Below are 25,652 nucleotides of genomic sequence, written 5' to 3'. Positions count from 1 at the left end.
ATACAAACGTATTAGACTTCTCCCTTCCTCAATTATGGCACTAGAGAAATTATTTTTTAATATGCTATGGATATCCACCATTGGGATGCATCTATCGTTTTATTTTGTTGATTAGTTAATTTTATAGGAGCTTGGAGCCGACAAACATCTATAAAATCGCCTCTTTTTTACACCCACGAAAAGAGTCCAGCGTGCTTATTTAACAGTCGATTAAAAAAAAATACGCGCATAGTTGCACAGAAAATATCTTTCTCATACCGATAATGAAATTTTTTTAAAAATTGGTCCAGTTTCGGAGGAGAAAATAGGAGAATACGAAACCTCGATTTTGTCGATTCAAAATACGTTTTATCTGGCCGAAGCGCAACTGTCGCATTCACTCAATATATATATATTGATATATATTGTCGCATTCACTCAATATATATATATATATATATATATATATATATATATATATATATATATATATATATATATATATATATATATATATATATATATATATGTATATAGAAGAAAGGAACGGCAACAAAATTAAGGTTTCGGGTGTACAGCCTTCTTAAGCTTCTGCTTAGCGTCGTGAGGTGCCGGGTTCAATCCCAGGGCCGGGCCTCGAGTGAAAATGAATTTTTCAGAGTATGCTGCTGGTTATACCTGGATTTGTGACTCCAGGTTGATCGTTTCCTATCAGAGTTTGCCAATTTTCTCTGATTTCATTTTTGAAACGGTTCCCGGTAAAAATTGGCCAAAATCCTTCGTATATATACAATATGTCACCAATAATTTATGTTTGATTAATAAATAAGTTTATACGATTTGATAGAAAGTCTCATTGATTTGCGAGTTTTTCAGTGTCTCGTAATTCAGTTAATTATATAATGAAAAATGCTGCAATATTTGTAATTGGCCAGGAAGGCGCATTGGGATTGCCTGTAATGCCTTCCTGGTATGTGTTGTCATGAAAAAAAAAATAGTAAATTTGATTAAAGCCACCCCAGGTTTATCATATTTGCTAATAATTATTAAACATACATACATATGTATATCTATGTTAATTCAATATTTATTTTATTTTATTGTTACAATCAATATACACTCGTCATTACAGATCGCTCCAATGCGACGAGTGTACGATAACGGTCAGAAATACAATAATACATATACAATCAGAATACGTAGCATATAACAATTAATCAGTACAGAAATAATAATCATAGAGACATCTATGGATTATTTTTAGATTTTTGTGTACAATTATTATTACAATTTTTTTACTTATAATAAATACGAAATTATAGAGATGCCTATAGAGATATCTATAGATTTCAGATTACTGTACATAATTTTTACAAATAATACACACAGATGTTGTGACAACAGGAAATGATCTAATACCAATTTTCAGGAACCGTTTCAACAATGATCAAATAAAATTGGCAAACTCTGATAGAGAAACGATCGATTTGGAGTCACAAAATCCCCAAACCTAACCAGCAGTTTGACGAGGACTCGAACCTTCGACCTCAGTGGTGCTAAATATATACGCTACCATTAAGCCAAACTGCTAAGCCAAATATATATGTTTGTAGTTAGCTTTGCATTGTTCGTTTGTTAGAATAATAGTACAATATTTAACAAGTAATGGACACATACCAATGGTTAAGTATTGCTGAAAAAATGTAAAAAATATTCACACACACAAGTTTCCCATATAAAAAATGGCGGATTGGTGAATTGTATTAATTAGTCAGTGGCCGGCGAGCCTTTCGGCAACAAAAACATTTCAGTACGCGCTCCGATCGCGTGCTATCGTTATCACAGCAGTCATGTCCATAAACATAAATAACAAAAGCAACATTCCAATTGCAAACTATCTGAAAAGTAGTTTCAAATGGATTCTATTACTTTTTGTGACTGTAATATTTCTGTTCAAATCAGTTGAGTCTCAATCTATTTGGTTAGTACTTTCATAATTTTTTTTGGTAAAATACTGTATGTACATAAATCCCACGAAGAGTGAATGAGACTGTTGTGTATAAAATAGTATTTTTTTTCCCATTGAAAATTGAAAGTGTTTCGTAATGTGTTGTGTACAAACGGTTACACGACAATTGGTGTTTTAAATTTGATTGAGTTTTCTAAGATAATTAAATTAAGCAACTTTTTCAATACATATGTATTTTATTTTAGTAAAGACTTTGTATGTATTATTGTATATGAAACTCTTATATATTTGGTGGTTACACGACAATTGGTTCAAGTCCAAAAGTTTCAACGACAAAATGTACCCGAAAATTAGTGCACTGACAAAATGTACCCGCGACAAAATGTTCAATTGAATTGAACAATTACATTTTAAGCGAATTTCATTGTGACTCATTGAATATCATTTTAAGATGTCATTGAATTAGTTTAATTGTTAGGGGTTCTTAGCCGTATCCAATATTTACTTATTTAAATAATTTAATATAATAATATAATAATAATATTTAATACTTTTGGACTTGCACCAATTGTCGCGTCCCCGTACAAACATGTGTATAATATTACTGTAATGTTTTATTACGTACTAAATTTCTTTACTTTTGACTAAAAGTGTTTTATTTAAGTGAATTTATATTCAGTAATTTTCCATCAAGATAATTACCTTTTTTTTAAACTGCTATTAAGAATGTATTTCAAAATTTAAATACCGTATTTTAATTGCTTGAAATTTATACTGACAGTTTTCATAAAAGTGTGTCGAATTCATTAGGTTTTAGCGTATTTTCATACATATGTATATAATGGTTTTATTATTATCCAATTTTATAAATTTGTAATACTATACATATGTACATATGCATATATACATTTGTAGTTGCCTATATAAAATTGAAATTATGGTTGAATGTCGGAAATTTGAATTGAAATTTGGATTGAAATTTGGGGTTTAATTTATCATATCTTATACATATATTTAGTATGGATATTTTATGATTCCAGAAATGTTTAAATATATATGTATATATGTAAGTATGTATGCGTGCATTAGAACATAAATTTGGTGTTGCCTAGGTAGCAATCAGTACATAATTAATAACACTGTTCGACACGAAAAATGGTTCAGAGACGAGATATGACTTTTCTTATAGATCTATGCCCAGTAAATACGAATCTGGTAATAAAAAATGTTGATTGGCTCGAGATTCGGAGATATATGTACGTGTTATTTAAATCGCGCGATTTTTCTATATCTTGGTGTTGTTTCTATATCTGGTGGATTGATAACCAAAATTCGTTTATTTTATCGAGGTAAGCCAGTTATCAATAGAATTTTTGTTAATAATCCACAAGAATAGTCGAAATATGATTTTTCTAAGTGAAATTTTATTTAATTCTCATATAAAGACAATTTAATATATTATCCCTATTAATTCAATTCAGATTCGTGTAAATACGAGTAAATACTAGTACGAGCTTTTAGCTCGCAATTTTACCGATTTAAAATTCAGCACACTTCCAATTAACCGTTTTAAACGAAAACAAAAAATAGTGTGGCCAGAACACTATCTCAATAAACATGTTTCGATAGAAAATACTCAATATAAAATAGTATTAACAGTGGGAAAAAATCCCAAGTGAAAATACGTACTTTTGACTTTTGATTTGAACTGGACGACTACTTAGAGAGATTTGAAAGTTGAAAAGTACTACAAATGAAAGATTAAATACCCAACTATAGATTCCAATATTCATTTTGAACAGGAAATCGACATATTTTGAGACATCAACCGAACAACACGAAGATATAAAAAAAATGCGCGATTTAAAAAACACATATATCTCCGAATTTCGAGCCAATAAACATTTTTTATTACCAGATTCATGTTTACTGGGCATAGATCTATAAGAAAAGTCATATCTCGTCTCTGAACCAAAAAAAAGTCGTCATTTGTCGAATAGTGTAATTGTTATTGTCTTTAACCATAGCAATGTACTTTTATATATGTACTTGGGTGATACCAGGTATAATTCCTAATACTACGAACAATATATGTACATACATATGCATGCATCTATGTTGTATATATGTACATGTAATAATTTATAAATAATTAAGAAACATATTTCATAACGTACATACATATATACATATGTACTTTTATTTGGTATATTTTTACTCGTTCTATTTTTTTTAGTAAAATAAATGTTGATAGAATATTTTGGTACCCATACAATATTTAAAAATAAAGTATTTACCATAAAATATTATCAGCTGAAAAAAAAGTTAACCTGTGTCTCAATTATCCTCATTTAAATACAAATGTTTTTAATTTCGGCAACATTTTGTATAAAGAAAAAACTTGTTCACTATCATTTGCAATTTTTTAAAACGACTTTTTTAATTACTTCCTTTGTTTTTTAAATATTATCTAGCTTAATAAATAAATGGTGTATATATACATATGTAGTTTACATGTAACAAATGTAAGACGATGATGTCACCTACATATTTAAATATCCTTTAAAAAATAAATTGTTTTTCAGGACAGTGAACATGAAGGCTCGAGACCAGGGTTTTAGAATATTTTGGAATGTTCCCACCTTTCAGTGTCATCAGTATGGACTCAAATTCAATGACTTGACCAAATCCTACGGAATATCCCAAAACTACGACGACAGTTTTCGCGGAAATAAAATCGCAATTCTTTACGATCCTGGTAATTTCCCCGCTCTTTTAGAGCAGAAAGATAAAAGCGAGTTGTTCCAAAGGAACGGCGGTGTTCCACAAGAGGGATCTTTGAAGATACACCTGGATATGTTCAGAAGTCAATTGGAAGAACTGATACCTGATGGTGGTTTTAGCGGTATATTTCTGAACTCGATTTATTTGAGTATGATGTTCGATTATGATTAGTTTTAGATGTTGTTCTTACGTTTAGGAATTGGCGTTATTGATTTCGAGTCATGGAGGCCTGTTTTTCGTCAAAATTTTGGCACTCTAATGCCATATAAGGATCTTTCTTATGATATTGAGCGCAAAAGACATCCATTTTGGCCAACAACATGGATCAAAAACGAGGTTTGTATTAATAATTGTATTCTTTCATGTGTACCACAGTAGGTTCATAGAAAGATATCGTAACTATCTTCTATGTTAGTTGAAGAGAAAGAAAATCGGTGACTAAATAGAAAATTAAAAATGTAATTAAATTGTTGTAATACATGAAAATCTGAGGATACTGAAATTACAACACTTTAAATGATGGGTAAATGACTTAATTGATATAATTTTCAGATTATAGGTGTATGTTCGTTAGTATAAAGCTTAGGCATATAATTAGTATGTTATTTTTTTAAATACTCAATGATTATACGATCAATTAATCTAAAATATTAGTAATTTTTGTCGCCATTTCTCATTACTCACATATTTCAAGACCAAAATTGACGAACCAATTACATAGAAGACCTGCATTAGTCAAAGAGTTAGCTTGAGTTTCTTAGAAATGATCAATGATAGTAGGATGTACGAAACTTGATTCATATAATAGATTCATTAATGAAAACGATCATTGGAACTAAAGAAAAGGTTGAGTAAATTATGATTCTTGGAAAGAAACCATGTTTTTTTATATCCGTATGCTTGTTTAAATGCAAATATTGCACGTTTAATGATATTTAAAATTTCAGGCAAGTAAAAGATTTGAAGACAGCGCTGTTTATTTCATGAAGGAAACCCTGAAGGTGGCAAAAAAAGTGCGCCCTTCGGCAAAGTGGGGCTATTACGCATATCCGTACTGCTTCAACATGAACGGAAACAATAAGCTTCCAAATTGCCCTAACGAGGTCGTCGATGAAAATAACAGGTTAAATGCATTAAATTTTACAATTAATCTGGTCAAAACTTCTCCGAATTGAATGATTCAGTACAATTTCCATGTCGTTGACATTCAAATGCTTGAAAACGTTGATTGATAAAACAGTCATACGTTGACGCATTCGATGTATTCTTTATTCACCTTCTGGCTCGTTGAATTCGATTTTTTGCATTTAGAATTAGCTCATTGTTATTCTCAACTTCATATATTGCAAAGCATGCGAAAATCTCATGCATTGTATCAGCTAAAATAGCTCCATTTCAATAAGAAAAAATCTAATACATAAATGCTAGTAGATTTTATAATTACATAGATTACGAACTACAAATATTAAAAAAAATATATATATATATAAAATAAGGTTAGAAAGTCATCTGATGAGTTGGTTGTTTCAATGTAATAAAATGAAAGGTATATATTATGGATTTAATCCAAGCTCTAAGCACTTTTGCTAGTCAAATAAAGATTAACCCTTTGAATGCTGACTAACGCCGATCAGCGTTTTGTTGATCCATGGACCTACAAAGCGCCAATAGGCGTTGTATATTGAGCATGTACAAAGTCAACAAGAATACTACCTGCTAAGCATTTAAAGGTAGCATTGAAAAAAAAATGAATTGTATATGGGTCGTGTCATCCGTGTCATTCATTTGTCAACGTTTATGAAGACTCATTTACACTGGAATTTCTGAATTTATAACCATAGCAGAATTATTTGAGTATTTTAGATTGTGGCTTGGCATTTAGATTCTGAGGATTACATTTTAACAACAGTGAAGAAGATGGAACTAGTTTTGGAAAAATACATTCATTAATAGACTTCTTTTGTTTATTTTATATTGTTGCAAGATATAGTAGAGAGTCTAAACACACCTTTACAATGCTCGATATCCTCGGTGGTAGTTATCTAGGGTTTGTTTGGATTGCTACAATTTTTATACCTGCTTTCTATTGGATTTCTAAATAATTCTAGTTGGAATTCTAAATTTCAACAGAAAAGACGTCAGCACTCAAAGGGTTAACAAATTCTTATTTTCTTAGGATACAGTGGTTATGGGATGAATCAGACATATTATTCCCATCTGTATATATGAGCAAGAATCGATTGAGTTCTGCAGAACGTTTGCAGATGGTAAAAGGCAGAGTGCTCGAGGCTAGGAGAGTCGCATCTAGAACCAATCGGAATTCGTTGATTTATCCATACGTGTGGTACAAATATCAGGACGAGACTTCAGAATTTGTGACAAAAGTACGTTTGAGTATCATTACACATCATTTGTAGTTGATTTTATTAAAATTCATGAGTATTTTTTAATTGTTTTCAGGCGGACTTGCACAGCGCCATCAGCCACATGAAGAATTCTAATTTGAATGGTGCTGTGATTTGGGGTAGTAGCAATGATGTGAGCAGCAGGGAAAAGTGCGTGGCTTTGGAGCAATATGTGAAGAACGTTTTGGGTCCACTTGTTGCCGAATTCGTCCAGTTGGGATCGGCTAAGACTATTTCGAATTCTACTGTTGAAACAGAGCAGATAGCAAGCGAAGAGGAAATGGAAGAAGAAGAAGACGAAGAAGACCAACCCAGCAATGGTATTCCAATGGCAATATCTATTAAATGAAAAAAAAAAAACAACGAAAACGTTGAACTCAAATTAACTCGACTTCCGCTTATTGTTATCAATACGTAATGTTATTTTTACATATATGCAAATATTAAAGTATAGGTTTAAGCATTTAACGTTCCACTTTTGTGTTCTACAAATACACGTTTGTATTGTACACTTTGAAGTAGTTAAGTATACATACATATGTATGATAATATATTTGTTTAATGTATGGTAAGGACATATTTAAAATTTGATATTTTTGTAAAGACTTATTATTAGTTGACAATATTTTATGTGAACGTTTATCTAGTCATGATGTAATTATTGTGTAATATAGAAAAAAATATAATGAAAAAAATGGCTTGAAATTAGCATTGTATTAAATTTGATTTAAAACTGTTTAAAGGTCTAAACCAGCTCTTCCTGCATACTCATTCATTTCAATTGATTTTTTAACTCGACACCAGTCAAATCTTCACTAATGTAGTCTTTCAGTTCTGATATAATTAATGACTTAAAATGTCCACAATTCTAAAAACACACTTATGGATAATACTTCGGTTTCTTTTAAAAGCTTCCACCCTCTGGATAGCAGAGCAAACTGAAATGTGTCAATAGATTCTGAGTCACTGTGCACTATACGTGCTCTTATGAGTCTCTTGGGTAGTATATTTCTCCCTGTGTATGTTCCACTTTCATTGAAGGGGTGAGACTTGAATGAATTTGGGGAGAAGTATTTAGTGGATGGATATTTCCTAGTTGTAGATCTATTTTAACAGTATGTTTTGTGTTGGTAGGGTATGACAGACATTAGTATGTACATATGATTGTTTCCAGGACCGACACTGTCTATAAACCTGTTCTCTAATTCAACATAGATTAATTTAATCTTAACAACATAATTTAATCTTAAAAGTTCATCAAGTCAAATTTTCATCGATATAATACATACATAAATCCCACGATCCCACGAGATTTAACTAGTTGTGATTTAACCACTTTTATTGATTTAACTAGTGTGTTGTGCCCGTTGATTTCAACGGGCGGTTTCGGAAAGGAATTGATACACGAATTAAAATAAAGTTATATTTTATATACATGTTGCGTAGGGGTGGGTGGAGGATCCAAGTAAAAGGCCAACAGTCGTTTCACAGCATTTATTGATGATTGAGGAGATACATGCACTGGCAGTGCTCAGTCCAGAATGACATGATATCGCCTACGTACCGCCTTATAAAGGGTAGATCTCTCAGGACGTCTAATCTGTTTACCTGTTGTATAGTCACGTATTCGGATATGTATTTCCACGACATTGGGTCTACCCGTACCGATTCTGAGAAAGGACTAATAACGGTCATTGTTTAGCCTAAATGCACTTAGATCCAGATATAATCCTGGAAGTAAGTGCAAGCACTTAGTTAATCCGATAACAGATATCCGTTGGTCTAAGTGCAAGCACTTAGTTAATCCGTTAACAGATAACCCTTGAATGGTCACATAGTCTCTGGGATTCTATTCGCTCAGTCCGCGGCGTACGTAACATACATATAAATATAATGTAAGGTAATTTATAGGCGCACGCGCGTACGTATTAATAGAAAAAGTTGAGTGCGCGCATTACACGCTCGTCGATCCAACCCGTTCACCAGTTCGAAATGATGAATGAAGTGTGTGTGTGTGGGTTCGTGGATGTGTGTGTGTGTGTGTGTTCACTCCCGCGCTTATTTAGACGCATCTTACGCTGACGTCACCCATCGCTCGACGCTCAATATCAGGAGCACATGTCAGACTATCCACACCCTTCCCCACTTCCCCCCATACCACTTCCCCACGTCTCCTCGATACGACTGGTCGACGCGTCCTTTTAAAAACTGTCAAACTACGATGTTAATTGAATAATAATTAAATGATCAATTTACTTTAATAAAAATGTATTCCATGTTGTTTATTGTGTGTTTTTGAATGCATTGTGCAATTTTTAATGATGCACTTGCCCATTGCGCTTGCCCGATAAAGTTTTTATCGAACATACGTCGACCACCAAGCATCAAATACAACTGATGTTAAAATTAATTAGGATTGTCTGTGGACAATCGTCACTTGACAACAATATAACACCTAAAGCCACTTCTATTATTATGACATTTCTGTGATCGGCGCCTATGAATCGAACGTGGCGTCTACGAACGAACCAAGCGACCAATGTTATATACAAAATCTCTTTCGAAATTACATATACATATATTAGATACAAAGTATATGGGTTCGGTGCAAACGATCGAAAAGCGCCAGACATACTGAACCACAGATTAACTGGATGGCTGCTTTAAATGCAATTCTCGACTTCACGAATGAAAAATTGCACATCAGATGACGAGTAACCTTTGGATGTGCACAGATGCAATTATTAAAATGGTAATTATTAAAATTGAGTTGGATCTTTCTGGCGAGTTTAATAAGGCAAAATTCGGAACTAAAGTATTAAAAGCACATAACGTATACAGGGTAGGTATGTCGGGACTTCGGGTAGACTTCGCTGAGTGTAAGTGCGAGCAGTGCGCACGCATAAGGTACACGTGTCGTTAATCTGTGGTTCAGTCTGTCTGGCGCTTTTCGATCGTTTGCACCGCATCGAAAGTATATATATAAAAAAAAAATAGATATAAATCGTCATAAATTTTATTTGAATAAAATACAACTGAAAAACGATTAAAAAAGAACTATTCAATAAAACTGTGTCAATTTTACATGATAAAACGGATCGTTTCAACGATCAACCGGCCACCAACATCATGTGATAGTTCTTGAAGATGAGAGGCATCTCATCGTCGGAGACGAAGTTTCTATCAGGTCTGAGACTGCAATAGGGGTTGTGACCAGGCGGAATTATGATTCGAAGCCGATCAGCAGCTGGTGCACAGCTGCGAACGCGTTCGAGATCGCGTGGCATTTCATGGGCTGTGTAGGCCGTCACGCATATTGGCACACGCAGTCTGATGCAGCTTGCAATGGTCTCCGGCCAGGAGTCCAGTCCTGCATATCCAGTGGCTCGGTGGAAGCCCGGATTGAACGCGCAAACTGAAATATATTAACGTAATCATTGTAGTCGTTTGGTCTGTAAAGGCTCACCCCCCCTCTTCGAAAAAGGTGCGCATAAACAACGATCAGTACAAACGATATTAGCGTGCGCATCTTTTACGTGGATTGGGAATAGGCCTTTAAGTATATATGGATAATATGAAGTTATGGATAATTTCTTACTAATGTCTGGTCTGATGAATTTTTGCGATTCTACATAATCATGGTAGAGCGTTCCTTCAATGAAATCGAACTTTATCTTTCTGTCAGCTTGGCGGCAGCACTGGCACAATCTGTAAATAATGCAAATTGTTTCATTTTAAAATCATTTCAAACGGTTTTACTTTGATTGGTAATTTATGAATGTATGTATATCTAGTCCAGTGGTTCTCACGTGCGGCCACGGTGGCCGCATGCGGCCACTAGTGGATTTTACTGCGGCCACCAGCGACTTAATAGTAAATAATACTAATATTTAAAAAAAATATATATATTTTAAAAACTACAAAAAAGTAAATAAACAATAATAGAAACCATGCTCATCATTGACAAACTAAAAAATATAGCGAAAAACCTTGTGACAAAAGTTGAAAATAACAATTTTTTAATTTTAGTGATTTGGTAGATAAGATGACAGACACAACTTCAAAATTAAAATTAAAACTTATAATAATAGAGTGTCTTAAATCTCTGAATCTGGAACTTGATAAAAGGTTCGAAGAATTGAATTTTTTTGAAACTGTTTCTTTTGTATTTTCCCCTTTTATCATGATGACAAATGAAAATTTCATAGTACTACAAAATAGATTAAAATCATTTTCAGTATTGATATTAATTAACTGGGCTAACGTAAAATATGCATTATTAGAAATTAGTCATGATCAAGTACTTAATAACCATTTTAATAATATTTCGGTTCAAAAATTTTGGTTGAAAATATACGTTGACAATGAAACAAACCAATATAAAGATTTGGCAACAATTGCTTTATTAATATTGTCTATTTTTCCCACTATTGTATATTGCGAAGGATCATTCAGTGTAATGCACTTTATTAAAAACAAATTTAGAAACCAGTTGACAGACGGAAACTTAGAAGCAGCAATGCGGCTTGCATTGGAAGAAAGGAGTATTCAGCAATTTCTATTTGCATTATTATTAAATAAATAGATACCAAAATGTTAAAATTTGTTTTATTTTATGAATAAATTGATCCACTTTTTTTGTAACTTTAATTTATTTGATTAAATTTGGTGCGGCCACCAGACATTTCCATGGGACCACTATTATCACCTGTGCGGCCACGGTAAAATTTCGCCTGAGAACCATTGACTAGTCTAATATATAATTTAGAAAGAGACTTTGTATATATGTATGTATTATGTAACATTCGTTGGGAATTTTGTAAACGGTTAAGTTTCTATGACGACAATATCAATTCCGCTTTCGATTTCGATTCAAAGGATTCGAAGTCCCCGGGGGCGCAGCCGCCGAGGGCGAAGCCTCTGGGGGCGAAAGCTCCGGGGGCACAGGTGCCGGATTCTGGTATACATATACTTTTGAAAGAGACAGTATATATGTTTGTTTGTTCGTGAGTACAAATGAGTATTCAAATAAATTTATATAAAATAAAACTATTCAAATAAATTTAATGAAATATTTACTATTAGATTAGTCATGTTTAAGCGGTTTATATTACAAATACCGAGTGAAGCCGGGTAAAACCACTAGTATAATATATTATATACTAGTTGTTTTACCCGGTTTCGCTCAGTATTTGTAATATAAATAGCTTAAACATGGCGATTCTAATAGTAAATATTCATTTGTTGTTTTTATCAAATTTATTTTGTATCGAATAAAATATATCGAATCGAAGCCATATCGAATGGTCGTTATAGAAAATTTGCTTTTTTTTCGATTATACCAACCAACATTACATACTTACTTAGTCACAAAGTTTATTTTGAAATTATATATTAGATTAGAAGATTAGATATAAGATTAATTGTACAAAGGCTTATAGGCAACACCTTTTTTGGCCAATGACTAAATTTAAAAACGGTCAGTAAGAAAATAAAATAGGTCAGTATGGATCAGTGGCGGCTCGTGAGAATTCATAGAGGGGGGGAGGTTGCAGAGATTAATCGGGCTGTAGTAGCTATTTGATCATAGCGGTGATCAAATGCAGACAAAATAGCATGCATATGTACTATACTGGGAGGTCTGCAGCCCTGCAGCCCATACGGGTGGTAAAAATAGTATGCATTTGTACTATACTGGGAGGGCTGTAGCCCAGCAGCCCATATAGGCGAGCCGCCACTTATGTGTTCATAAAAGTGGTCAGTAAAAACATTAAACGGTCAATAAAAACAATGAACGGTCAGAACAAAATGAATATTTCATGTATTTTTTTACGGGAATGCTCAAATCGTACATTGATTTTATTTATTTTTTTATCATGTTTTCCGATTATCCAATGACACATCATCGAACTATGATATTATTATTAGTTTCTCCTATATTTCTTCAAATATGGAAATCACCGTTATAAATCACTGTCAAACCTACTTCAATACAAGGATAAAATATCACCGAAAACATTCCATGGCGGTGAGTTTTGGCCTGAACGGTGATAGCATAGATCAGGCGCACTAGCGCTTTTTTACATATGCCGCGTACCACTCCGTGTGTCTGCGCCTTATTTCCTTCTATTGAATTAACGACTATTTAATTTAAATACTAACTCTTTTATATAAATTACTGATTACTCAAATTAATTACAGACTTAATTATTGATTTAAGACCATTTATAATAATAACTGACAACTTTTTTTTAATTTACTGACCGAAAGGGAATCAGTGACTGACCATTCAAATACAAGTCTACATTTATTGGGTTATTTTACCTATAAAATAATGGTCATATTTAAATAAAAATTAGAAAAATTATGAATATTTACTACGTTGGTTGGTTAAGTCTGTTGGAACTACAAGTAATTGTTTAAACTTACTTTATTCTACCCAACAGTTCAACAGGAAGTTTAGAAGTATTAAGCTCAGGTCCGATCAACACAATATTCAACTCTTTCACATTATGCATGAAATGGAGGAAGAACGTTTCCCACTTCTTCAAAGTGTCACCTTCGAATTGAAGCTCAGCACCAATGAGGTGAATGCAGAAACTCTGCTTCTGAAAAACACCAACACATTTATTTTATTTTTATTTTTACATACATATATGTACATATATATACACCAGGAAGGCCTAACAATTAAACCCCAATGCGCCTTCCTGGCCAATTACAAACATCGATATACAATTTTGAGAATAATTTTAACAAAGGATCATAGAGACATCATCGATAAATTTGTGAGATATTAAAAAACTCTAAATTTGCGAGACATTTATGGAAATTTGCAGCATTTTTATACGAATCAGCGAAATTCGGAATGCTGTAAATCCGAAAATTGCTAGAAATGGATAAAGGTTGCCAATTTGTTGGAGCCGTTTCAAAGAAAATCAGATAAATTGGCAAACTCTGATAGGAAACGATCGACCCGGAGTCACAAACCAAGGTCTGGCCAGCAGCAACCAGTGGGACTCGAGCCCGTGACCACTATATTCGAAAGCATACATATATGCTAACCGCTAGTCCACGCTGCTGTCTATGAACAATTACTCGTCAATGATAGAATCTAACTCGTGACAAAAGTGATAATAGCTCATTACAAGCCAGACTGTATTAGTTGGCCCGCGGTCAAATCGTTAAAACGAAACGTTTATTCGTCTAGACCAACCTACAGCCCAAACAAAAAATTAACCTGATTTTTAAAAACTAATTTAAAAAGTAAAATTTTTAAGATTAATGAAATTTTTGACCTGATCGTAATATTGTATACAAGAAATAACATTTCTCTGGTTACAACACATATGTACATACATACATAAACACGTAGGCATAATTTAGGTATAAAATCTGGATTTAAATTATATTTAAATATGCAAAAAAAAAATACTTTTTTAATGTGCATATGTACATACATATTTCGAAAGAGATTTTGTAAGTATTGTTAGTTGGGATTTGGATTGGAACTTCGAAAACAAGTCAAAATTTCGATGAGGACATGGGGACGGGGGATGGAGGGCGGCAGGGCGAAGGCCCGGAGGGCGCCGGGGGCATTCGCCGGGGGGGGGGGGGAACTTCGTAAGCAAAACAGTTTCTGTGACGATTCGATATATATTTTTTTCGATTCATTATTAGATTCGGCATGTTTAAGCTGTTTACATTACAAATACTGAGCGAAGCCGGGTAAAACAACTAGTATAAAATGTATGCAAATTTGTTTGAATTGGATTCCAATAAGATTTTTACTTTATTTTTCATCCGGCCCTCCATAAATTTTAAAATCCTGAACCGGCCCATTTCCCAAAAAGGCTAGGGACCCCTGGTCTAGATAAAAGAATATACCTTTCACACTTGAAGCCATCAGATGAAATTAAATCATAAATTAGAACGGCTTGAAACTGGGAGGGGGGGGGGGGGAAACGGGCCACGTATGACAGCTCTATACATATTTTTAGATAAATCAACACTTGGCATTGAATCTAATCAAATGGGAGCAAGTCATTATTTTTGTTAAGATCACAATATGATTTACCGATGATTTTGCCGACGCTGAATCAGTTCCGTTTACCATGACGTCTTTTGAAGTGCAATTTGTTATCACATTGTTATTTTCTGTATACTTTTGGTAGGCGTACAAGGCCGTCAAAGGAGCAGTTGATAGTTGGGTCAGCGTGGCATAATGACACTCCTCCAAAGCTGAAATGGACATAAAATAAACCATATTTAATTGCACTTTTGAAACCATATTTAATTGATACATTAAAATGACGCAAGTTTCAACCGATACGACTTATTATATTACACATTCAAATTATAACGTGATATGTTCTTAGTTACGTTGTGAGACATTTCCCATTGTCTAGAAATACACATTTTCCGATAGCTCCGTCAGGAAGTGGACCAATAAAACGGCGCACATTTCGATCGTTAAAATCTCCCGGGGAAAATCCCTAGTGTTTTTTTTTGGTTTGTTTTTCTTTTTTCCGTCTTTTGATGACGGCGAGCAGATGCGCGACAATACATATGTACGTAAGGTTTTGGCACAAAAGCCGATTTTATTTTTTCGGCTACAGTCAGTTGTCCTCAGCGTTAAACGGTTTTTCACACTCAAGTGTCACCGGAATTAAGTCGGCGAAGAGACATAAAAAATAAATAACGGGATTAAATAAACGGAAGCTGCGATGGTGCATAGCCAGACAAGCACGTGGCGTTTCCCAGACGTGGACATATAAATCTGGATGCAATGAAAACAATAGGAAAACATATGCACATATGTATATACTAATGTATGTATGCATATGTTCGTTGAATTAAATGACGGTCGAACTTCTTAAAGCGAAACTAATAGGATCAGTTGTGTGTAATCTACTTTATGTACATACATATATCATTTTTTGGATAACCATTTTTTTTTATTATTCTATGAAAATTTCTGGTCTACCTCACGGGCCCGAATGTGAAACGCCCGAAAACGCAAATATCGAAAATCGAAAGATCTTAAGTCGAAAGATCAAAAAAAGGGTGCATGGTAAACGGTACTACATATCTATATATAATATATATATGAGTGGCATGCGGTGAAATTATCTCTCTTTTTGTCATACAGCCTTGTTTAATGTGCGCGCGCAATATACGGGAGGAAAAGCCTGTTCCTCTTGTTCCTGTTGTATCCTGCTCGCGCAAATTAAGTGAGGATGTACGACGGGGGGAGAGACCCTTTTTTATCTTTCGACTTAATATCTTTCGATTTTCGATCTTTGCCTTCCGATATTTGCGTTTTCGGGCGTTTCACTTTCGGTCCCGTGAGGTAGACCCGAAAATTTCAAATCGGTTATAATAATGTAGCATATGCTAAAAGGAGCAGCCGTTATAATTGGTTTTCGAGGATTATCTCCAGGCTTAAGTGCTGTCGGCTAACAATGGAGACCCCCGAATGGATTTAGTGGTCGGTAACGGCATTCGGTCACTTCCCGCTAGAGTTCTCAGAACTGCTAGCGCGAGAGCGTGGCACTGCATATCTAGTACGTGACTATAACAAGAGGTAAACAAACGCGTCGAGGAAGATGCAGTGAGCGACCTGACCTTTATAAGCAGGTACTTAGGCCATATGAAGGCATTCTGGATGGAGGGAGCACTGGCCGTGCGTGGATCTCCTTCATTACCCAATAAATGCTGTAAAGGAACGGGAACGAGAACGGGAATTGCATGCGTTATTGTGACATTGCAACGCATGACGGTTTCACCTAGTATGATAGTAAATAATAACTATTTGTTAAAAACATTCGAAAAAAAGTTGGTACGTAAAAGAAAAACTGCATTTTCCAACGAATATGCCGAGCATTTCATCGGTTTTATAAGTAGAAACTTGGAAGTTGAGATACATATGTAGTTTAGGCATAGTTTGTATGGAATGAAAAATACAACATACAGAAAATTCATTACACATGGGGTAAAAGTGAGATAAATAAATTTAATAGGATCAACATTTCAAGATTATATAATTTGCAAGAATGAAATTACAAGGTCACGAATCTTCGTTAAAACATGCATCAAAAGATGAAGAAGTAGAAGTTATAGCATAGTTGGTTTGACGTATGAACTTCATCGTTTGATTTATAATACAAGTGGTTTAAACTGGCAGAGACTATTTCTGATCGATAGACAGCCGCGCTTTGTCCCTGTCAATTGCCAACTAAATCGATTACAAAGTCGCTCAATTTGAAGAAGAAAGCCGTGAACTTAAAATATCGAAGGTTGTCTTATTATTAGATGTCTGCTTTGAATACTTTTAAATGTTAATTTAAGTCTACGAGTAATATCAATTTAGAAAATGTTACATAATTTGAAAATTGTCGAAAATATCTATCATTTTAGTATAGCTAATTAGACTTGATGCCCAGTAAATTTCGGTCAAAGTACTATGTACATTGTTAGTTTTGCGTAATAATTGGCATAATCGGTGAGACGAAACGTACTGTCACCCTACCACGAGCGTGTTTAGAATGCTTTAAATATTTTTACGGGAATGTTCACGCACGCCACTGACGTATTTTACGTAATATTCTCATTCATCAAAGTCTTTGGAAGTCGCTAATGACGAACGAAACTTAAACAGTAAAAATTTAAATCACTCAAACATATTTCAACCCTATGCACCCCGAATTATTTAAAATCAGCAGCTTGGCATTGAAAAATGGTACGATGTGTTGATTAACATAAAAAAATGTATGGATGATTTATTTTTGAAATAATACATATGTACAGTTGGCTCTGTTATATATTGTAAGAAATGTAAGAAAATAAAAGAACTATAAAAAAATTATGTAATAATAAGTAAATTATAAAAAAAGTGAGATTGAAAGGCGGTGTTTTATCGGTAAACGGACTACTAGTCATATGTATGTGAACCAGTCACAGGACAACCGGTCGCTCTAGATCGGTCACACGTGATCACCCGTCACAAAAAAACTGGTCACGAGTAAACTCGTCACACCCTAAAATCGGTCAAGCAGTTTTCTCGTGACCGATTTTAGGGTGTGACCAGTTTTCTCGTGACCAGTTTTAGTGTGACGGGTGATTACGTATGACCGATCTAGAGCGACCGGTTGTCCTGTGACTGGTTCACATTTGACTAGTAATCACCGAACCATTTTATACAGTATCATATTTTCGTACAATTGCATAATATTTATTTTTTCCTTCTCGCTTTTTTATCCATTTTATTGAGGAACAGATCAAACGTATTATAGGAAGGTTGACTATATGAGCTGTTGTATTTGATAGTAGCAAAAGTCCACTTAACGCAAAACATTAAATACGGGTATTCCTGTGGCAAACATTAAATACAGGTATTTCTCTGAAGGACTTCTTTAACCTCGGTTGTAAGTCAAATCTGTCGTAAGTTGAATTTCATACAAACCGTCAAAATATTAAGGCAATTTATCAATTTTATTCACTTCAAAATGTGCATATTTACTATTTTCTCGAAAATATGCGCCATTTAACTTCTTCAAAAGGGCAGTGGCATAACAACAGCCCATAATTTAATGTTTAAAAAATTTAATAGTAATGTTAAAGAAATAATTTTCTGAAAATCCATAAGTGCGAATAGTCTTAAGTCAAAGACTACCTGCATAATATTTTACGTTTAATAATATTTATAAATACCGGTAGCCTGTAACACGTTTATTCTGCTTTTCCGATATTCTGAACACATCAAACAAAAATAAGTGATAACTATTTGTGAATTAAGTCAAACAGAAATAGTGTTTGTGAAACAAAAAATTGGACTTTTAAAATATAACAGCTCAAATATCAAACATCGGTATGACGTCACATAGTCCTCTTGTATCGTGCTCTCGCACACGTAAGTAGGTCTGTGCGATAAAAAACAGGAAGATTTCCACGGCACGCCACTGATGTATGTTTTTATATTTTACATGGTGTCATCAATTTTCTCCATATGGACAAAGTTGTAAATATGTGGTGAAAAGTATATTGGAGATGCTAGAAACTCGAATTTGCGAGAAACGGAGCTAGGATGCCAATTTGGTGGAACCGTTTCAACAATGAATTCATATAAATTGACAAACTTTCATAGGAAGCGATCGATTTGGAGTCACATATGTATGTATATCCAAAGTCTGACCAGCAGACATTATCATTCAACAGACATTTACCCTCCCTTACCGAAGTGGGGTATGTAGTGTCCCAATTTTTACGTTTTTCGTAATAACTATGTGGTTTTCAAAGTTATAAACCCTATATTTCTTGTATTCCTAGAATGAACTACAAGGAATTTATTTTAATAGATTTTGAAAAGGGGTACATCGTAAATAAAATACATTTATATATTTCCAAAGTATGATTTAAAGGCGGTAGCGATAAGTCATGTTTTTGACCGTTCGCTTGCATGTTCTTGTTGATGGATGAATCAATGCGAGAGAAAGAGACAGCTATATTTTCGTGAGCTATTGTTTTCATCACTTTTGGCGCATGGCTATTGAGTTATGCAGTCGCCTATTGGCCTTACCTATGTGCGTTTGCATGTCGATGGTTGTCGTTATTTTTTAATACAAAAATAGTCAAAAACATGCTATAGGACTAACATTTTTTTATGTTGATGTATAAAATGATTAATATGATATATATTGAACCCATTTGTATTGAGAAAAGCTGTATTTTGATTAAAAAATACTGGGGTCTTACTCGACCCCGGTTTGGGACACTCGTTCGATTTCGACGCTCCGTCCTTCAAAGGTTAAACATTCTCGAAACGAAATCTGTTGTAAATGATTTTTTTTCTAACAAAAAACAGAAAAACTAAATACAATAAAAATCGCTTTCAATTATAGTAGTTTTCTTTTGTGTTGGCAACTTAACATAAGCAAACACTGAATAAGATGGTAGTATTTAGTAGTACATGTAAATAATCAACAAGAAAAATAATCATTTTACAGCAGTGATAATGTTTACGAAAAATGACCAGAGTCGATGCTTACTTAACGGTTTAAGTATGCAGCATTAAAGGTGTTAAGTCAGAGCTAGACAATTTCAAACACATATCACGATTCGCGGTATAAGAATAGCATGCATACATATGTAGTTTAAAGCCATTTTCCAAAATGTAACACAACATTGCTTTAATGTGTGATTCCCTTAACGATCGGTGTAACGATCCAGAGCTAAATATGTACGCTTCCAGGAGCCGTTGACACAATTGGAATCATCGGCGTAACGAAGCTTTGCACAAAAGTGCCATGTAGTTATATGTAAATCGGACTTGCAAGTTCCAATTTGGCTAGTGGTCAAGACGAGACCGTCGTTTTGTTCTCGATTAAAGGTCAGATGTGAACACACTCGCACTGTATTATTAAAGTGTCTGTCGACGAATGCGGAAGAACGGATTCCGAGAAGGTGATTCTGAACGCAATCGATCGCGAGACGAATAACTGTAATGGCGAGTTTAAATTACTTTTCGTGCTGCCGTACAGGTCCTCGAATAGGATGGAGCACTTTTCCGGCAGGTCGTATCCGATCGGCGGTATCTTCACGGGTAGTTCTGGCTCTAGTCTTCCGTGGTTTAGCTGATAGGATACTAGTTTGTAGTAGAGTTTGTACGATCGACACCAGTTGATGTGGTCCGCTGGCAAATGGGTTGGGTTTGCAGAGCAGTAAGATACCTGAAATTGGAGTTCAGCTGGAGTTATATTTGAACAATTGTATGGTAGTTCTCAACTGTGAGTTGTATCTACCTTGTAACAGTGAAATCATAATAAGAAATTTAGATGTAAGGTAACAAAGGGTTGGAAGAAACAGATGACTTAAATCTGTGGAAACTTTGCAGGTTCCATCAGCAACCAAAGAAGGAAGTTTGAAAATCGAAAAAAGCACTTGATTGAATTTAACATTAATTGGTCATATTTAATAGAAGCATTACAAAATTACAAGATATTACATCAGAGGATAGTATAATTTAATCTACACTTTTAGGGGTATCTCATTAAGAAGATAGGGAATGGAAAAACTCGATCAGAGAAAAATAATTAAGTTATGATATTTACCTGTCCACATCCTTCACAATCTTTGAGCAAACCAGACTTCCACTCTCTGCAACTGGGTAATGTACAAATTCTAGGATAGAGCAAAGCCTCTTGTTCCCAAGGACAGAGCTTCCTCTTCAACATCTTCTCGCATGAGACTATGGTCTGCATTCTTAACAGACGATAGTCATGTCCGTTCAGTGATTTTGAATCTCCGTATATGTAGTTTTGTTCTGGAAGTTTATAAATACATACATATCATAATACATAAGATTAAGAAATGTGAAGTAAAATTAAAAAGCGTACCTTTAGTGTGTGAAATCGTACAAATGGCGTAGCACAGCGATTGGTGAGTCTGCCAGTCGTCATCTCTGTGCTTTTCTCCACAATAGCTGACCAGATGGCAGAATCTGCATACAACTCTGTCATCCTTCAGTCCAATTTTGCATATGTGACAAGCATTTGCTATGAAGACGGTGCGGAAGCTATACTTGTATACGAACTCTTCGTCTTCGTCGTCTCCGAAGACTCCATCTTCTAATTCGGTAATTGCGCATCTGGCTTTCTTTCCACTGGGTCCTTCGAGTCCTGGCATCACTAAGGAGCCTGCTTTGGCAATCTTTTCGTTGCATTCTGGGAGATCATGAGTATCGACTGTCCTCAGTTTTACTTTGGCGTCGCATTTTAGGTCCGCGTCTTCTTCCCCTTTATTCTTCTCCTTCTTGTAGTCGTACTTATTCGATTTGGCAGGAATGTTTGAGGGACCAAGCAAGTTTTTTGGCTGATTCTTTGGAGGCGACTTTCGTTTACTTTTATCTTTGGCTTCCTGCTTGGCTGGACTGCCACTTCCTTTTATGCAGGAGTCTGAAATCGGCAAAAATTCGAATTCAGGCTTTACTGGATCACTGGGTAGAGATGCATCATCCTTTTGAGCTTTTTTTGCAGATTCACCGTCAGTTTGTTTCTTTTCATCTTTATTCTTCTCACTATCTGATTGCTTCTTGTCAGTTTCCGATGTCGATTTTGATTCGGTTGTTGATGTTGATTTCTGTTCGGTTTGCTGCTGACCGCTTGAAGTTTGGGCACCCTTTGCTTCATCGCTACCTTTTCCGTGCTTTCCTTTCTTATCCTTGTTTCTTTTTTGCGGTTTGGGAGATGCCGGCTGTTGTATATTATCTGCTGGTTTCAAAGTATCCTCTGACGGTTTCGTATCAGCAATTGATTCCTTTTGAAATGGGGCTGCCACAGGAACTACTGGTGTTATGATTGAGGGAGTTTCTACAACGGGAAGTACTACCGGTTTTTGAATTTCTATAGGAGGTGATGGTGCCACTATCGGTATTGGAGATTCAACAATTGGATCTATTTTCATTGGACAAGCTTCTATTTTTGGTACTGCTTCGTGTTCAGTCTTCGGTGAACTTTCTTCTTTTTCGGTTACTGCTATGTGTTCGTCTTGATTGTGTTTATTTTTGTTTTTCTTTGATTTTCCTTTGCATTCTTGTTTATTTTGGTCACTCTTTTCGGAAGTCTTCTGTTCCTCTGTCGGTTTTTCAATGGTTTGCTTCTTGACGATTGCGGATTCTTTCGCCATTATATTTTCAATTGTTGGCACGCTTCCAACAATAACGCCTATGGCGACTTCCAAGGCTTTCTTCATTTCATTTTCTACATTACTTTCTAGTTGATAGGATCCCGCATCGCTATCTAGTTCTACCGGCAGACTTTTTTGCATTTGAGGAATATTTTGAGACGATCCAGATTTTGATAATTCACATGCTTTAGTCGCGGCAACGCCATATTTCACTGTCACATTTTCATGCTTCGTATCTAAGATGGGAACGTCTGATTTCGATGCTTCAGCTTCTTGTATGAACGCTGGAGGAGTATCCAAAAGCAATGCACTTATTATATCATCAGGTACACCGCATGTAACAATCTTTATATCGTCTTTTGATTCAACGTGACTACGATCTTTACTTCGTCCTTTCTTTTCCTTGTTTTTATTTTTTTCACAAAGCTTAGCATCTTCCGGAACTTCTAATTTTTCATCCTTTTGAGGAATGGTCACATGAGCCGTTGCTTTTTCATCCTTCTGAGGAGCTGTCGCGAGGAACACTGATTTTTCATCCTTTTGAGGAGCAGTTACTGATACTGGAGACTTTTCATCCTTTGGAGGTGCAATCGCAGACGCTACTTCGGAAATTTTTGTAGTGGTCTCCTGTTTCACGTCTTCAATTTTCTCCTCATTTTTTTGTGGTGGCTTTGGACTCTTCTTACGTCTGTCTTTCCTAGTTGGGGACTTGGAGGTTGGGGTACTCTCTCGTACAGTTAAATGTTTTCTTTCCACTTCTGGCGTTTTAGGGGCATCGACTGGTGGAGTTTCAATTTTGATATCTCGCGTGATAGTTTTAGATTTGTCTTCGGCTATAATTTCTGGTTTTATCTCTGGAACATTTGGCACAATTGGAATTTGAGGTTCAATTTGTACTACATCTGCAGCTTTTTCCTTAGTTTCAGAAATCGGCTCTGTTTTTTCAACATGCTTTTCCTTGTCCTTCTTCGATTTCTTCTTATTTTTATCTTTTTTTTCTTCTTCATTTTTCAATTGCTCACTTAACACAATATCAGATTCACACACAATTAGCTCTTCTAAAGTTTTTTCAATTGATGACGCAAGCGATGGTAAAATATCATCTGTAATATCCGGTGGCACTTCAAATTTTGGTTTAACTTCAACTACTTTGGGCTTTTCAATTATTTCAAGCTTTTTTTCCACAGCTTTTACTTCCTTCTCCTCGCTTTTTAGAATAGTGGTTTCTTTCGGTTGATCTTTTGATTGAGTTACTGCCGTATCTTTATTCTGCTTTTGTTTTTGCTCCCCCTTTTTACCCTTTTTATTCTTTTGAGAATTATCATGCACTTCAACTTCAGCTACTGATGATTGTAAGACTTCAGCAATAGGAGGAGTCACAGTTTCTGCAGGTTTTTCAACAAGCTCCTTTTTAACTTCTTTAATTTCTTTCACTTCAACTACTTCTTTGATTTCAGAAATAACATCATCGGTAGGGGTCTCCTTGTTGTCCTTATTCTTTTTATTTTTTCCTTTCTTATTTTTACCACCCTTAGCTTCTACGAAACTGGCACTGTTATCTTGTTCTGCAATTTCCGGTCCAGCAACGGCAGGTTGATCTTTAATTTCCGCTACAACTTTTTCAGGTTGAGATTTCTTTTCTTCGGCGACTACAACTGGTGCACCTTTCGCTGCATTTTTATTATCTTTTTTGTTGTTCTTCTTTGACTTTGATTCTTGTTTTTCAACTTCTACTTTATCAGATTTACTTTCGGAAACTTTACCCTTCTCGGGTGCGATCACTTCAGGCACTTTAACTTCTTCTTTCTTAATTGGAATTTCGACTGGTTTCGATTGAGGAACATCTTCCTCAGGCGATTCTTGACTGCCATCCCCTTGTTTCTTCTTCCTGTTGCCCCTATTCCTTTTCGGTTTAACGGGAACTTCATCACTTTTGATCGGCTTATCTTCCGGTTGCGATTTAGGCTCTGATGGTGGTGGTTGTTCGGATTTAGATTGCTTTGCTTCTGGGGCTTTTTCTATGATAGCTTCTCGTTGCACTTTTATATCAGGCTGTTCCTGGACGACGGGTTGCTCCTTGACTTCCACTGAGATTTCTTCTTTCACCTCGGGCTGCTTTTGTTGGGTATTTTGGGGTGGGCTTTTGGGCCCTTTAGGCTTATGTTTCGACTTCTTACTCATGGCTCGGCAACTTCACTTGAACTTGAGCTGTTGTAGGTCGTCCAAGAAGGACTGGATCTATCCTAGAAGACAGACCGTGTTGAACTGAGGACGGCAGCAGACAAGTTCTTGGCTGGTAGATCGATAAAGAGATAAAAGCGACCTACTGGGAGCACTGATAATTGCGGATTGGAACCAGTCCAACAAATTTAAACCATATGTTTTGTCCTAGTCCTAGCCGTTCACACTTGTTTTTTTTGTCACTCGAATTCGTCCCAACACGTCGGGCCAACATCGAAACTCAAAATGATCCGACAATTGTACTTTTTTTATTGAGTAACAAGCCGTGCTATATCTGATTGTGTGGCCTATTATGTGAGCTAAGTACATTGAAATATTCAAATAAAAACGAGCCGCCACTTATAAAATGACTGACGACAAGTTGATACATACTTACAACAATAAAATAATTAAATAACACAAAAACAATTAATAATTGTATATTGATTTTAATTATACACGATTTTATTTGTGAGTACATCAAGTACGATACATAAATAAATCGTGAGTCCTGGTTATTCAATCAAGATTAAATTATTAATGTGCATAAATACGACTGAACATACATACATATGTACATAAATAATATATAGTAACCACATTTGATGGTTTTA

At 35.0% G+C, this 25,652-nt stretch overlaps 2 protein-coding genes across 3 annotated transcripts; one reads left to right on the top strand and one right to left on the bottom strand.

Annotated features, from left to right (window-relative positions):
• The first annotated feature begins 1,745 nt into the window (after positions 1-1,745).
• LOC143919843 (hyaluronidase B-like) lies at positions 1,746-7,874 on the top strand. The gene is made up of 6 exons (XM_077442390.1): positions 1,746-1,960; positions 4,534-4,853; positions 4,929-5,068; positions 5,680-5,855; positions 6,909-7,116; positions 7,193-7,874. Exons 1-6 carry the CDS (start codon positions 1,830-1,832, stop codon positions 7,484-7,486), a joined length of 1,269 nt encoding a protein of 422 aa, XP_077298516.1. The 5' UTR covers positions 1,746-1,829; the 3' UTR covers positions 7,487-7,874.
• A 2,263-nt stretch (positions 7,875-10,137) lies between these two features.
• LOC143919842 (uncharacterized) lies at positions 10,138-25,359 on the bottom strand. Of its 2 annotated transcripts, none has more exons than XM_077442387.1 (7): positions 21,531-25,359; positions 21,246-21,457; positions 20,657-20,864; positions 15,215-15,378; positions 13,567-13,745; positions 10,736-10,845; positions 10,138-10,552 (listed from the first exon to the last, which is right to left on the bottom strand). In XM_077442387.1, exons 1-7 carry the CDS (start codon positions 24,997-24,999, stop codon positions 10,248-10,250), a joined length of 4,647 nt encoding a protein of 1,548 aa, XP_077298513.1. In that variant the 5' UTR covers positions 25,000-25,359; the 3' UTR covers positions 10,138-10,247. The 2 variants fall into 2 exon arrangements, with proteins under 2 accessions (XP_077298513.1, XP_077298514.1); XM_077442388.1 differs by having other exon boundaries at positions 10,139-10,552; positions 13,567-13,742.
• Positions 25,360-25,652: the final 293 nt, after the last annotated feature.

This window comes from Arctopsyche grandis, chromosome 12 (genome assembly GCF_051622035.1).
Source record: "Arctopsyche grandis isolate Sample6627 chromosome 12, ASM5162203v2, whole genome shotgun sequence".
In the NCBI taxonomy this organism is placed as follows: domain Eukaryota; kingdom Metazoa; phylum Arthropoda; class Insecta; order Trichoptera; family Hydropsychidae; genus Arctopsyche; species Arctopsyche grandis.
Note: the sequence above shows the minus strand (reverse complement) of the source record. Positions and strands in the feature narration are given on the sequence as shown.

Coding starts and splice junctions, on each gene's coding strand:
- LOC143919843 (XM_077442390.1), top strand. CDS start 1,830: ATGTCCATAAACATAAATAACAAAAGCAACATTCCAATTGCAAACTAT. Junction 1,961..4,533: donor GTTGAGTCTCAATCTATTTG/GTTAGTACTTTC, acceptor ATTGTTTTTCAG/GACAGTGAACATGAAGGCTC. Junction 5,069..5,679: donor CAACATGGATCAAAAACGAG/GTTTGTATTAAT, acceptor TTAAAATTTCAG/GCAAGTAAAAGATTTGAAGA.
- LOC143919842 (XM_077442387.1), bottom strand. CDS start 24,999: ATGAGTAAGAAGTCGAAACATAAGCCTAAAGGGCCCAAAAGCCCACCC. Junction 21,458..21,530: donor TACGATTTCACACACTAAAG/GTACGCTTTTTA, acceptor ATAAACTTCCAG/AACAAAACTACATATACGGA. Junction 15,379..20,656: donor CCTGTACGGCAGCACGAAAA/GTAATTTAAACT, acceptor TGTCCATTTCAG/CTTTGGAGGAGTGTCATTAT.